We start from the raw sequence: 14,292 nt of genomic DNA on the forward strand, positions 1-14,292 counted from the left end.
ATACAGCACATACACTACATCCTCTATATGAGCGGACAACACCCACTTGCAGCATCACAGAGACGCTCTTTGTGTTACCCAGATCCTCATAAACAAAGACATCCAGTCCCAGAGACCCTGTGCGGTTTTACACTGCTGGCATTTTAAAGCCAGCTCTAATTAGGCTGCTTTGAAAGCAAGCTGAGGATCTGTGTAGCTCCTGGCACGGGCGCCGGGCGCCGCTTCCCAGCACGGGCGTCCCCAGATGGCTGCCGCTTCGCTACTGCTGCGTGTAGGCTGACCTGGGGACGGCCGCGTCCTACAGCAGACCTTTCGTGAGCGAGAGCAGAAAATCCCTCTGCCATCCCTCCACGCGTCACCCCCGAAGTCGGGCAAGAAGCGCCCACCCAGCGGGAGGCTGCCGGGGCGGGCTGCGGGCTCGCGGCGGGCTGGGACCGGCCTGGGGCACGCGCTGTAATTTATAGCCATCTTTATCACAGTATTGGGAAGCAAAACCCCGGCTACGCCGCACTGGTGAACAGAAGCTCATTGTTCAGTAGCTGTTGACATGACTGAACAAACTTCCCAGTGTGCTTTTTACATCAAGACGTGTGGAGGCTTAAAAATAATTACATTTCTTCAGTCATGAGTTATAGGTGAAGCTCATGAGAAAGCGACAAAAGGAAGCGATACAGGGAAAAAGTATTTAAACATCATTTAACTCTCACATCTCTGGAAAAACAGCAGAGATAACCTTTTCCCTCTTGAGGGTTTTGGCTCCGATGCTTTCAGATGCACTACGCTTGGCTCGTCTGAAGCGCAAGAAAACCTAAAGGAGCTGATGATAGAACTTTTAAGAGATGTGACAAAATCAAAGTAAGATGCCACACACGTAACGGCTCTCCCAAGCCCTCCAAAATGAATGCAATATTTCTTACAGTGTGGCCATAGCTGCAGAATTTGCAAACCACCTTCGTTTGTATTTTACGCAACTCTAAAATCAAAGCATGAGGACCCCCAGGAGCGGACGCCTCCAGCGGCTTCTCGCTGCGGTCCCTGCCGCCACCGCAAGGTTACCTTCGTGTCAACCCTGGCTGTTACGATGGGTTATAATAACATCACCAACCCCCTCCCCCTTCTATTAATCCAAGAATGCGCTTTGTCATTAAACATACGTCACATCAGAGAGATCACATTTCAATTAAGCATTGTATCAAGAGCCCAATTAACACAAGGACTGCTAGAACTAGCTAATTTGAGCAGACTGATGCTGTATCTGGAGCCCATTTTGTTTTGTAATTTAATTTTGGACAGATTATTTAAAATCGGCGTTGCTATTTCACTGTAACGGTTAATTATTCAAAATGGCATTTTCTTTAGTTTAAGGAAAATATGCAAAGTTGATGGTACAAGTTGTTATTTTCTCACTGAAAAAAGTCAAGGCAAGGTCTAAAAATAAAGGTGCAAATTCTTTGTCTGTGAGGGTTGTTTCCCATCCCTTCCTCTAAAAACGCCACCCCTGAAAATATCCTTAAAAAAATTTCACTGCATGGTCCTGCAACTTCAGAATTCACAGTCAGTCAATATTGTTAATGCACCTTGTTAATTTGATAGGATTTGTCAGGTAACTCCACTGGAAAATTATATAAAACTGTTCCAGATGAACAGATGATAGTGACATGAATTAAAGTGATAGAACAATAGTGGAATATAAACCAGAAATGACACCCAAAGTGGCTGTTGATTTATTGCCATCCTGAGTTTGGTTCTGGGCTTCCATGTATATTAGTGCTACAAATCTGGGTCCATTTAGCAGAGAGATGCTCATACATACATCACCAGCTCCTGCTCCAAGCCAAGGTCACTCCCCATTGCATCAATCTTTTCAGCAGAGGCTACTTCACCAAGCATGGATTTTGTAACCATCTCAGATGTAACAGACTTCCTCCTCTTTCATCTTTTTTTTTATCATGTAAAATACACTTTAACTTCTATTATTTTTATCTGCAAATTGTTGCTGTATACTTCATCCATTATTTCTGTATCTCGACATCACTGGCTTAAGCTCACACACATCCAAAGAGCACATTGACAAAGAATGTTGTCTTTTTTGTGTTATTGTTCTCACAATCTGTATGTGTTGAAACCTAAAATCAAAACAGGATTATGTACGTGGCTTCTGCAGTCTCTGTATTGCAGCACAAATTAGTCTTGCTCAAAAAACAAGTAAAAATGCTTTCCCTATTATTTTTTTAATTCATTCATTTTATCAAAAGAAATGTCATAGATGTGCCAGTCCAGCAACACTGTTCTGTTCTTGCTTCCTTTGTTGGGGTCTGCAACTGCCCCCCCTTTTCTGAAATACTCGCCAGCAGTAATTTTCCAAGACAATATGTTTCTTTTAGTTTTGCTAATGTGATACACACGCAAATGTGTCTTATGTCTTCACACTGTGATAGAACCTTTGTAAGAATGTTGAGAGTACTACTGTATGTGCACTACGCTGTAATATGAGCTAAAACATAAAACTCCAGACCTTAAACTGCTGGGGCTAAAGCTTTCCACTGCAATAAAACCATCAGTCCAGAGGTGGTCGCTCCTCCCATGGTCATTTATGGATCGCTTCTTACTCTCTAGAACTATGGCTAACGTACAGAAGATCAAGCTTACTCCAAGATTGTCAGCAAACCTTGCCTCAGATTAAATGATCAGTCCTCAAAACAGCTCCAGCATTTCAGAAGGTACCAGTATGCAAACAGCAACCCACAAACACAGCTGGCACTACTGCTACCTGTTCCATGCAACTGCAACACAGTCCAGTACAGAATCTATCCCAATGCAATGGCGTCCAATGCAGTGGATGACTTACGATGCCGGAGCGAAGGGCAGGGAGCGGAGCTGTGCCGCGCTGAGCGTTTGCTCCACCACGTTGGGGTTCTCCCACACCTGAACACCCTTCTACGAGAAGCCTGGGAAATCGGCACTCGCCTCTGGAACCACACGGGTATTTTCAGTGCAGTGCGATTGGCCTGTACTGTATTTCAGCTGGCCTGGCCGCCGACACGCTCCGGCACTGCTACCGGCACCACCGGTACTGTCAATGAGGAGCAATGGAACGACTTCGGATTCTCGGTGTCCACTAAGAAAACTGTCGCTTTGCTACGGCTGTTACATTGAACTGATGACATGAAAATGCTACAGAGAAAAGTCTTTGCAACTGGCCGTCTTTAAAGTGACACGGACCGGCTCCCGAACCACCGTCACTGATGAGCGATGAAAAAAAACGAGACATCGTTTTTTACATTTCAGGTTGCATGGAGCAGTCTGTCACTCGCAGAAGATGAACGCAGTAACACTCAGTAGCACTAACCCAAATAGCACCTCAATGCTTATTTTACCAGCATCGCTCTTTTAATATCTTTTAAAAATTCATGAGAAAACCCAGCAACACACACTTACTTTCACTTTATTTAGAGTTTTTGATGCTGTATGTCTGCCCAGACTCTGAATATCTCACTGGGGTTTTCTTTGATTTTTAAAAAGTAATGACATTATAAAAATCGCATTGTCAGTGTACTGCCGTCAAAAACATACAAGTTCACATATTGTTATAAAAGGGAAATTTTATGGTCCTTACACTACTGGACAGGGTCAGCTCCTTCACTGCTGCACAAGTTAAGCCATTTGTTTCATTTAACAGCTATTCTCCCTTAACCATTTATCTTTAGTGATCTGTCATGACCTTTTCAAGCTCTCATTTCTGACACTTTCCAGATACAGTGAGTCAAACTTCACTGGAAGCAAACTATCACACCCAGATAGTTTGCTCAAAAGCAGAAATCGTGCCCAGCGCTGTCCTGCTTCAGCACCAGCATATAAATCCTTCCATAACAAGACAGTTAAAAATAAACTAGGGAAGCCTCTTCCATAAAATTTTAGAGACATATACTTTTATATGTGCTTAAGGATGGAAGAATGAAGAGACTGTAGTAACAAAAATACAGAAAATGCTATAGTGTAAATTTAACAATTCTACTGAATTCTTCAGAATAAACATATTTTGTAAACATTATGGCACTTAGTATTTTACTGCTGAATCATTTCTTTATGGAAGGTATTTGCAGGAATGTCACAGGTCATCTACCAATGCATCATTAATCAAATTTTCACAATTTAAACACAAAGATAAAAAGCCATTCAATCATTTTAAAACAGTAATGGGGCTTTTATAATTCAAGATTCTGTCATCCCTTGGCCTTCGGGTTTTCAAAAGCATTCAGAAAGCTAATAAGGACAATATAAAAGCTTTAGAGAACGCTAGTTTTATTTTGTTCCACCTCGAATTTCCACTTGGTTGGTAAAATCTTTCAGACTCGGAAAAGGAAAAACCTAATAATTCCCAATTTGGCATAGCCTCATTTAAAAATAACAAAACAGTTGGCAAGAAGCTTTCCATTAGCAAGCCTAAATTAAAAAAAAAAGAGATGGGGTCACTAAATAATGGCCTTCTTTCAGAAGAAACATGTGCTAGCTGATTGTGGATAATAAAAATACTGAAGTATTTTCAACTGAAAGCAATTTTTTTTAACTGCTGAAATGCTAGCAACACTTTCAAGTGATGTGCTTCACGATAAGAGAGACCAACGTGATAATGACTGCTTTAAAAACGTCTGGGATGGGCAGTCAGCTATTAGAGATGGCCAAAGGTTTGAACCGTTCCATTTTCCTAAGCGTTACAGTAGGGATTGATTTACCTAACTGAACATCAGTGGTGAATCGAAGCCTATGGATCATGCTGACTTTGAAGGACTTGTAATGGTGGCTACTGAGCATGTCCTGAACTGTAGCTATATCGATCTGGGGGTCCTCCTCCGAGACCTCTTCTCCTCTTGAACCTGCAAAACAAGCCAACAATAATGAACGAGAGGTTTAAAATACGGCGTACGACTCAGCTAGCAGGTAAGTACAGCTGTGACGTCTGCAGCTGCAGATGGCTTTTTCAGAAAGAACAAAATGCTCGAGTCCGTGTCTCTGGGGGAGGAGATTGTCACCCTCCACCCAAAGACCAACTCTCTAACTCATTAAGGACATTACCACACACATTTGCATCCCACGCGAAGCGCAGTGCAGCACCCCAGCGGCAGATTCCCACGTGACACGAGACGTGCCGGGACCGCAGACCCCGGGGCTGGCCTGGCGCGATGGCCCTGCACGCCCACCGCCCGTCACCCCGGGAAGGAGCCTGGCGAAGGCGGCCTGTCCCCGGCCAGGGCAGGATTGTCCGGTGCCGCCCTTGACGTACGCACTAGCACCGTTCTCCCACGGTTCAGCTTCCCCCCACGTGGGACGTGACACTGGCGTCTTGCTGCAGCGCTGGCAGCACCTCGGGCACTCTGATCTCAGCCCTGCGGTAACCGAGCTGCGCTTTATTTACTGATTAGTATTCTCATTACTACCGCAGGTACCGGCTTTATAAAAGGTAACATCTCATTAAGCCAAAATGCCAATTACTGAAAAAATATAACGCACTTTAAAGATTTTTTACATTTTATGACGTTGGATTAACACCAATTTAAACATTACTATAATGCGATATATAATTTTGCGCAGAGTAATTTCTATGCCAGCTGCTAATAAAGCATCTCAGCTCTAAATGAACATTCAGATGCCGTTAGATAAAGTGGTATAAATATGTTTAAAAACTGATTTAGCTTCTTACAGAAGATACTGAAGAATGACACGTTTTGTTTAATATCCCAGCTAATGTAGTCCTAAAAGCTGAATCAACTGCCAGTTCAGAGTACTAAATTTGCTGCAGGAGATTAATGAAAACTTTATATTTTGCTGAAATTTTAATAATGGGAAGAGGAGATGATGGAATTTTAGTACAGGTCTTAAAGATCCAGCAAAGCAGGCAAAGAACTTGTCAGATTCTTTGTATTAATTTTGCACAGTTGGAGCAGCCTCAACGAAACGCTTCCCGCACTGACCCCTCCCGCTGGGGGTGTACATTGCCGTCTGGTTCGGGGACCTCGGCTCGCAGGGAAGCTACGGCAGGTGCCATCTTTGGGCCTGGCACACCAGGGGACGGCTTGCCAGGAAAGGCCACGGCTCCCGGGGGAGGAAAACCCCGGCACTTGTCTCGCACACACGCAGTCGGGGCAGAACCCGGCTCCCTTTTAACAGGGCCGCTCAGAGTAACACAAGCACAGCCCGTTGGCTTTGGCAAGGGGAACTGTCGGGGTGGTGGCCATAAGCAGGACAAACATAGGAGAGAGAGAAGAAAAGCCCCACCTGAGCACAGAGCGGTTTGTTTGCTGGCTGAAAGCATTCCCTTTTCTATCTGTTAATTCAGTAACAAACAGCGCTGCGTATGATAGATATCTTTCATGTCTGCATCAAAGTGAGGTTAGCATTTGCTGTTAAATGAGTCAAAATACATGTTGAGAGCATAAAGCAGGAGATTCACGTATCGCAGACGTTAGTCACGTCAGCCCTCCGCCCTGCCCGCAGGAGAGCGGCGGCGGGACGCCCACTCCTCCCCGCGCCCGCCACTGCCCCCGCACCCGAGCGGGGACCCACCTCCGGGGAAGGGGACAGCGAAGGGTTAACCTACAAATGGGGCTGTGCCATTCCACTTGAAAGAATTCCAAAAATCAAATGAAACAGTCTACATGTGAATTTATGCAGAGCCATCTTAACATTGCAACCACTCTATGCTCCAGAATGACAAGATAAATTGTAATGGCTCCTTCAGAGACATTACAATGTATTTTGTCAAAGACCCCTGTGTTAATGTCTCTATACTATGGATTATCATAATGTATCATGTCAAACCCTCATGCTGCAGTACTTCCGAGATACACTGAGATATGTCAAACTTTTTGGTGCACTTAGAACATCTTGAAACACCGTGGCACGGCGGTGCCTGAGAGCAAAGCAGGAGGGTGGTAATGGCACCGCCGCCCCGCGGCCGAGAGCGAACTGGGACCCTCTTCCACCTGCGGAAACCAGTGGAATGCCCACCCAGCCATGCTGGTGGCTCCGCCGGCCCTGTGCCCGCGGCATGTGGTGGCAATGGTGGCACCTGGGGACAGGCGGGACACGCACGGTGGGGAGGGGACAACCCAGGGTGGCTCCAAAATAGGGACGTGGCCTGAAGCCGGGCAGGGCAGTGGGGTCGCTGCTGGCCGGGGTGGGAGAGGAACCCTGGTCTGCAGGGAGGTCGTTAGTGCTGCCCCTAACGAAGCGGTGGCGGTGTGTGCGGTGCTCCCCGCGCCCGGCTGCGCTTTAACAGGAGGTGACGCGGCTCACCCCTGTGACACGGGCCGCACGCCGCACAGCGGGGTCTGGAGAACAGTGTTATACCAAGAAAAGTGTGAGCACCAACAGACAAACCGCATCAGGAGCAATAAGAAATTCAGAAATAACACATATTAACCTCGTCCCGCACCTCCTGCAAAACGTTCTCTGAACAGTTCCTGGGACCCGGTTTCGGGGGAGGCTCTGGGGTGCCGCTGCCCTTGTGCCCCGGCCTCAAACCGCCCCGGCCTCTCCCTCCGCACGCAGATACCGGCAAAGCGGGGACACCGCGCGGCCACTTTACACGGCTGCTATGAAGCTGAGTCTTCTCAGATTTCACACACCCAAATTAAAAGTATTAGAAAGAAAATCAGCAGCCGGCCAGATGACACCCGGGGGAGAAAACCATCCCTGTAACTAAAACCGTGAGCACCTTGTCGGTGTCTGAGCGGCGGGAGCATCACCTGCCGCAGCCGGAGCGGCCGGGCCGCGGGACTGCGCTCTGGGAGCCTTTCAGATCCTCCGCGTATCGGCAACCTCTGCCGGCTTTGTTTTATGACGCTTTGTGAATGGATTCAGGTTTACAGAATTTCTACAGTTGCTGCTCTTGGGAGAGCAGCCAGGAACTCCACCATCAAAACAGATCATCTGTCTAAAGATGGCAAGACACGCGGGCCCCTGAGGGCGCACGGGATAATAGCAGTAATATCAGTAACAACAGAGAGAAATGCCCTGCAGGGAAAAACCTGACTGCAGAACTTGGCATATTGCTCTCACCCCGCAGCTCTGCGAGCGTGCCTGCGAGACGCGGCGGAGGGAAGAGCCATCTCCACCCGCTGATTGGGGGAAAAATCATAAAAATATTTTCCACGCGCAAGCAGCTGTGAATAAACCTGTCAAATATTTACAGGCCTGTCAGGGTATTTGTAATGGAGATCACAGTGTGGCTTTTGAATGTAAAAGCTTCTGCTTGGGAAGACAATCAAGCAAAGTGGATGCTCCAGGTCTATTATTTAGCCCAAGAGCCGTCCCAGATAGGGGCTCTGCTGGGACAGACCGCCAGTCCCGGAGGGACCGATTCCTGTTCCAGAAACAGACTCCTTCTCATAATGACATCGGGACTCAGTTTGCGATGACCTCTGTGTTTTTCCCTTATAGTCTACCTAATTAAGATTTACTTTGCGAGAGAAAAAGTGAAAAAAGCTGGAGTCAGGTGTGGGATAGATAAGGCCCAAGATAAGAACCCGCATGACGCCCAAAGCAGAGCTCCGAGGTCGGCACCTCCTGTAGCCCAGGATGGGGGTTAATTATTGAAGTCGGGCAGGAACACCCATGAAGGGCGCAGGAAAAGGGCGGCCGAGAGGGAGCCGGTGCCTCTGCCCCGCCATGCCCACGCCAGGCACGGAGCAATGCCTGGCACGGCTCAGCAGGGAGTCTCCTCATTTCCTGGTGCCCGGGCGCTGCCACGGCTGGTGCCGACCCTTCCGCCCCCCAGAGCACCTGCGCGGGGGCAGGACCGGGGGCAGGACCAGGGGCAGAAACAGGGGCAGGACCAGCCCGGTGCTCGCAGCAAGATTGGGCTCAGGCCGGCAGCTGGCCGGCTCGCCCTGCACCTGTAGCCACGGCTTTGGCATGACAGCCGGCACTACCGGATCCCTGAGACCAACCTCCCACCGCCCTTCACCAGCTCTACGCATTACAGTCGCTTGGACGCGGCAGCGAGGAGAAGGGGCGCCAGCGCAGCCTGCCCCGGGCTGTGCCTGTGCCCGGCAGGTCGCCCTGCGCTGCGAACCACAAGGGCGGTGGGGTTACGGGGAAGGGCGGTGGGGTTACGGGGAAGGGCGGTGGGGGGTACGGGGAAGGGGCGGTGGGGGGTACGGGGAAGGGGCGGTGGGGGGTACGGGGAAGTCAGGCCCGGTCTGGTGGAGAGCGCGGCAGTCTGCGCGTGCTGACTCCATCCCCAGGACTGAACCACAGACGCTGCACGGCTGACGGTGTTCTCCCAGAAATCGTGTTTTTAAACCCCTGGACCCAAAGTCACCACGTGAGAATGCATGGCGCTGGATGGAGGGAGATCCCGTACAGAAGTGTACACTTTCTGTGCTGCTACGTGTCTTTTTTCTTTATCCATCTGATTCTTATCAACTCTCCCGTCTCGGTCCCCACCAGAGGAGGGACACCCCAGCCAGCCGGACGGCTCTGCTCACGTTGCTTGGGCAGCAGAACCATACCAGACATCAAATCGCAGCCCCCTACTTTAAAAAACACACAAAGTGGAGTTTTCTGTCCACAGAAGCTGAATAAAAAGCAAAAATGGTATCAAGGGCTACATACATCTAGTCTTTAGATGGCCACCGTGGTGAAGCACTACGGTGTTTCAGAAGTCAGTCATGGCACTGGTTTGCAGCCTCTACATTTGATGGTCATCCAGAAAATTGACATATTTCCCAGTCTAGGAACAACAGCTGAAGATCTTTACTCTGCTGCGAGGTCTTTTTGCTTTGATTTGTTTCATTTTTTTAAAACCAGGTTCGGTATAGAGGTGGTATTTTTGTTCAAGTACTTGAACTACTGTGAAATACAGAGTTATATTTGCAACTCAGTCCAATCTCCTCATAGAAAATCCTGATTTTCAAATGAGACCAACAGTAATGACACAACTGGCACGGGAAGCACAAGTCTGAAAATAAGTTAGAAGCTAAAACGAGGAGCCGTATCCCAAAGTGACTCCTGTAAGCACTAGGGGCCATATAAAAATGACACATTAGTAATATCAGACTATTGAAATGTCGTATGTAGCCTATTCAAGAGCACGTGAACCTGTATTTCCTCGATAAAACAACAAAATGTAAAGTTAACTGCATTGCAAAAATGTCCCTTATTACTTTAATGTACTAGTATATTGCTTAATGAAAGTTCTTAATTGTAATACAATTAATTACATACACAGAGTCCCCAATTACATTTTCCAATAAGACATTGGCTTTGGTACAGGTCTAAAGGCACTAAACCAATTTTAATATATTAAGACCAATTTCCCTTGAATACTAATTACTATCTAATGATAAAATGAGAAAGAGGAACTTTCCAGAAGTAAGATGGTAAGAATAAAACTAAATTAGCCATGAATAGTTTGCTCCTACACATAAAAGCATTTCATATTACAAAGTGCAGGCTTTTAGTTTAAAGATAAATCTCAGTGCGAGTTAAAAAGTTCTGCATACTGGAAACAGTTTATTAGTCTGAATGTTATTAGTAAATGTTGGATAGATATGGGTTTTCTCTATACGTATTTCTTAATAATGGAACATTTTGTGTTTCATTTAATACCCTGAAATATAAACTTTCTATTTGCCCAAAGGAAACTGGCAGCTATTTTACTAGCAGATGTTTGGCATCATACATATATATATTTATAAATGAATATGAGACTATGAAGAGCACATTTAAAAATAATAGCCGTTATGACAGAGTTTTTCCTGACTGCCATATCTAAGCTAAAAATATTTTAAATAAAAACAAAATGCACAAAATGAGTATTTCGTTTTGATGTTAGGATTTTCAAGCTATTGTTTTACTAATAGTGCAAAAGTGTCAATATTTCTATTCTAATGCCATGCCAAAAGATAGCTCCTTAAGCAGTACAAAATCCAATTTCTTGGTGTGTATTGGGGGAACCAGGCTATGTACAAGGCATGAATTACGACTGATTTTATATACTGTATTGTCCTTGAACATCTGTGAGTGCAGAGAGTTAACTGCATGGGTGTTTCACATATATCCCTGAGCAGGGACAATGGAAGATCACTTTAGATTCACCCAGATTTGGGGGAGAAACTATAGGCGGAAGATTTCTCCTGCATTCCTTATGTGAATTTAGTATCAATTCAGAAAACACTCGGTAATAGCACGGCAGCAAAGAGACAGAATTCACGTAAGCATTTATTATTTTGCCTAGATTACTGTCAGCCTTGAACGAGCTACAACAGCGACAGCTCTTGAACCCCCCAGAGTCAAAGTGCCGGTCTTGCCTTCGCGCTGCCGCGTTCCAGGCGCTGGCTGCAAACACAAGACCCATGGACAGGACAAAAAGCCACCACCTACCAGTGTGATGCCATCGCAGCAGCACGGGGAGCCCGGGGAGCCCTCGGGGTCCAGCCCAGGGCTTACAGGGAAACCACCGTCCTAGTCGGGGCTCCAGGTTATGCTCTTAGGTGGGCACTCTCGATTTGCTTAACGAGGGCCCGGAGAGCTCACGAACTGAGAGTGCTTTGGACTCGCAGCCCCAGGGACCTGTCCTACGCTGCTCCCCGTCCTGTCCTGCAGAGCAGCGTGCTTTTGGGTCCCCTCGCCGAGGAGGGAAGCGGAGCAGTTGCTGCACAAGAACGTCAGGGACAGGGAAAAGTGTTCCCTCAACATTATGACTGACATTTATTTTGAGACGAGGCCTCTGAGGCTCTCCTGGAGCATTTGCTGCTGATGCAGAGTAGACCGAATGCCTCCTGCTAAATCACTTACAAACTTACGACAGATTTACTACTAAAGTAATGGTGCAACCTGAACCTAGTCACTCGTGAGAGCTCAGAGCATCAGAAGATAAAGCTACGAGTCACAGCACAGATTCCTCCGCAGACAATGAAAATATGTTAAAAATGCAGTATATGCAATATACGTTTAATTACAGAGCCTGGATAAAAAAACGTTATCTTTGATCAAAACATGCAAAACCTATGAAAGTATGACTAGTATGCATCTTTTCATAGATTAAAAATCAATGCAAAAATAATAGCCAGGATGCAGATGTCGGGGAATTCTGGCTTGTGGAAGAGTGCGACTTGATTAGCGAGGTTAAAATTGCGGCATTTCCTCATGCACAGCACCCCTGCTGCCTCCTGCCGTGTTCCCTCCTACAGCTTCTTTGAACCGTTTCATGAAGAAATGAACCAGGAGCATCGAGAATATTTTGGGAGCAAGTCCCACTCTACGGAGAACGGCAGCCAAAACTGCGAGTGCTTAATCTCGGCGCCAGCGCTGACGTCCCACCAGAGAGCTCCCGGCAGCGGCCTCTCCCCTCTGCTACTCCTTCCACCGGAGGAGTCTACTACTCGCCCCCGGAATTAGGAGGTACTTTGGGGATGCTCTGCTGTCATTCTAGGATAAAATACGAATTGCTATACCCCAAAAGCATAAACGGAAAGGTCTAATCTTTGAAAAGAAAGAAAAAAACCTCTTCTACTCCCTGAAACAGGCCCTTACTGCGATTGTTTGCAGCAAGCACTCTGAGCGTGGTCTTGGCTGAGAGCACAAACGCTCCTGGTTTCCTCATTCGTACAATCAACGCCTTTACAGCTGAATTAAAATGGAATGAAAAGAAACACCCCCGAACTGAGAGCACGACTGTTGGAAAGAATGAAGGACGGACCAAAATGCTACAGAGGACAAACACAAATCAATGTTAAATGTCTTTTTTTTAAAGTTTCATATAATTCCTTGTAAAGAAATAAAACAGGAGATAATATTAGGACCATTAAAACAGTAACAGAATAAAAATATTTGAGCATAGCTGGAGAGATTATTTGTCTAGCACTCTAAAAATCATTATACTGCTCTAGTTATATCTGCATGGTTAATTTCTTTAAATTCTATTAGAAAAAAATCAGTGCCTCTAACAGCCATACTGACACGGCAAAACATATTGCAGACCAATCACTTCATTCTCTAAGCAATGTCTGCAACAGAAAAAGTTTCATATTTCCAGTGTTTTTCAGGCTTGGTCATAACTTTACAGAGCAGAGTTTAACAGAGAAAGATTAATCATGAAGTGATAAACAGGATGCAGACTATTTACTAGAAGGTATGAAATCCATCATTTCCCTCTGGAATATTGTTTTGGCACAACTGAGAAGTGCCTCAGGAAAGAGAGTCTCGTCAAAACTCACTTGCCCAGACAGTACAGCTTGTATCCAAAATACATAACTTATGTGAGTTTAAGCAATTTACAAGAGCAAAAGTGAAAAGGGGAAACATACTGTTCTCCCGGACAAGGCAGAATTCCAAAGTGCTCTGGCTCTCCAAGGTACAGTCTAAATCTACTGGGACATTAGGTTCACTCTGCTTCTCCAGCCGATACTGAGGACCTGAAACATAAAGTAACTTGTAAAATCATCTGTTTTCTAACAAAGTGATGGCTTAGCACGTTCAACTAACATGAGATTACTCGCACCCTGGAAGTAAGGCAGGTAGATGTTCATGTTTCGAAGCTCTTTGGCAAAGGGAAGGGCCCTCGCACAAAAAGGTGGAGGATGGTGTGCAAGCAAACAACATTTTCCAGTCGGCTTCAGCTCTCTGACACGGCTGCCCAGCACACTTCTGTCCAACGCTTCTGCGTTATTCCTGCACCGGATGAGCCCGTGTTAAACACCCTGCCCATGCTGCAAGACGGGGGAATTGCCTGTTGTGAGAAGTGTCTACTCACGCCTCGGTGGATGTCCACGTCACACTGTCTGGGAGTCTTTCCTGACGTGACAAAGCGCAACGTGTTTGCTCCCCTTTGCTCTGCCCTCCCCGCGGCTCCCACCGACTGCGGACAGGCTGCTGTGAACGCGGCCTCCCCCTCTGCTCTGCCCCCGTGAGGCCACATCTGGAGCACTGTGTCCAGTTCGGGGCTCCCCGGGTCAAGAAGGACAGGGAACTGCTGGAGAGGGCCCAGCAAAGGGCTATGGAGATGAGGAGGGGACTGGAGCGTCTCTCTTAAGAGGAAAGACTGAGGGCCGTGGGGCTGTTCAGTCTGGAGAAGAGAAGACTGAGAGGGGATCTTATCAACGCTTATCAATCCCCAAAGGGCGGGTGCCGGGGGATGGGAACAGTCTTTTTCCAGTGGTGCCCAGTGACAGGACAAGAGGGAACGGGCACAAACTTGACCATGGGCAGTTCCATCTCAACCTGCGGAGGGACTTCTCTCCTGTGCGGGCGGCAGAGCACTGGCACAGCTGCCCAGAGAGGGGGGGAGTC

General features: G+C 46.9%; 1 protein-coding gene across 2 annotated transcripts in view; it reads right to left on the reverse strand.

Moving 5' to 3' along the window:
• MAPKAP1 (MAPK associated protein 1) overlaps window positions 1–14,292 on the reverse strand; it is a 107,607-nt gene that overhangs the window by 15,404 nt on the left and 77,911 nt on the right. The window contains exons 8-9 of one of the 2 annotated variants that reach the window (XM_082492783.1): window positions 13,311–13,418; window positions 4,734–4,874 (exon numbers count right to left, since the gene is read on the reverse strand). In XM_082492783.1, the coding sequence (XP_082348909.1) occupies window positions 4,734–4,874; window positions 13,311–13,418 (249 nt within the window). The remainder of the gene's footprint in view (window positions 1–4,733; window positions 4,875–13,310; window positions 13,419–14,292) is intronic. The other variant, XM_082492784.1, reaches the window with a different exon arrangement.

Source organism: Vanellus vanellus (genome assembly GCF_965231255.1).
Source record: "Vanellus vanellus genome assembly, chromosome: 18".
In the NCBI taxonomy this organism is placed as follows: Eukaryota; Metazoa; Chordata; class Aves; order Charadriiformes; family Charadriidae; genus Vanellus; species Vanellus vanellus.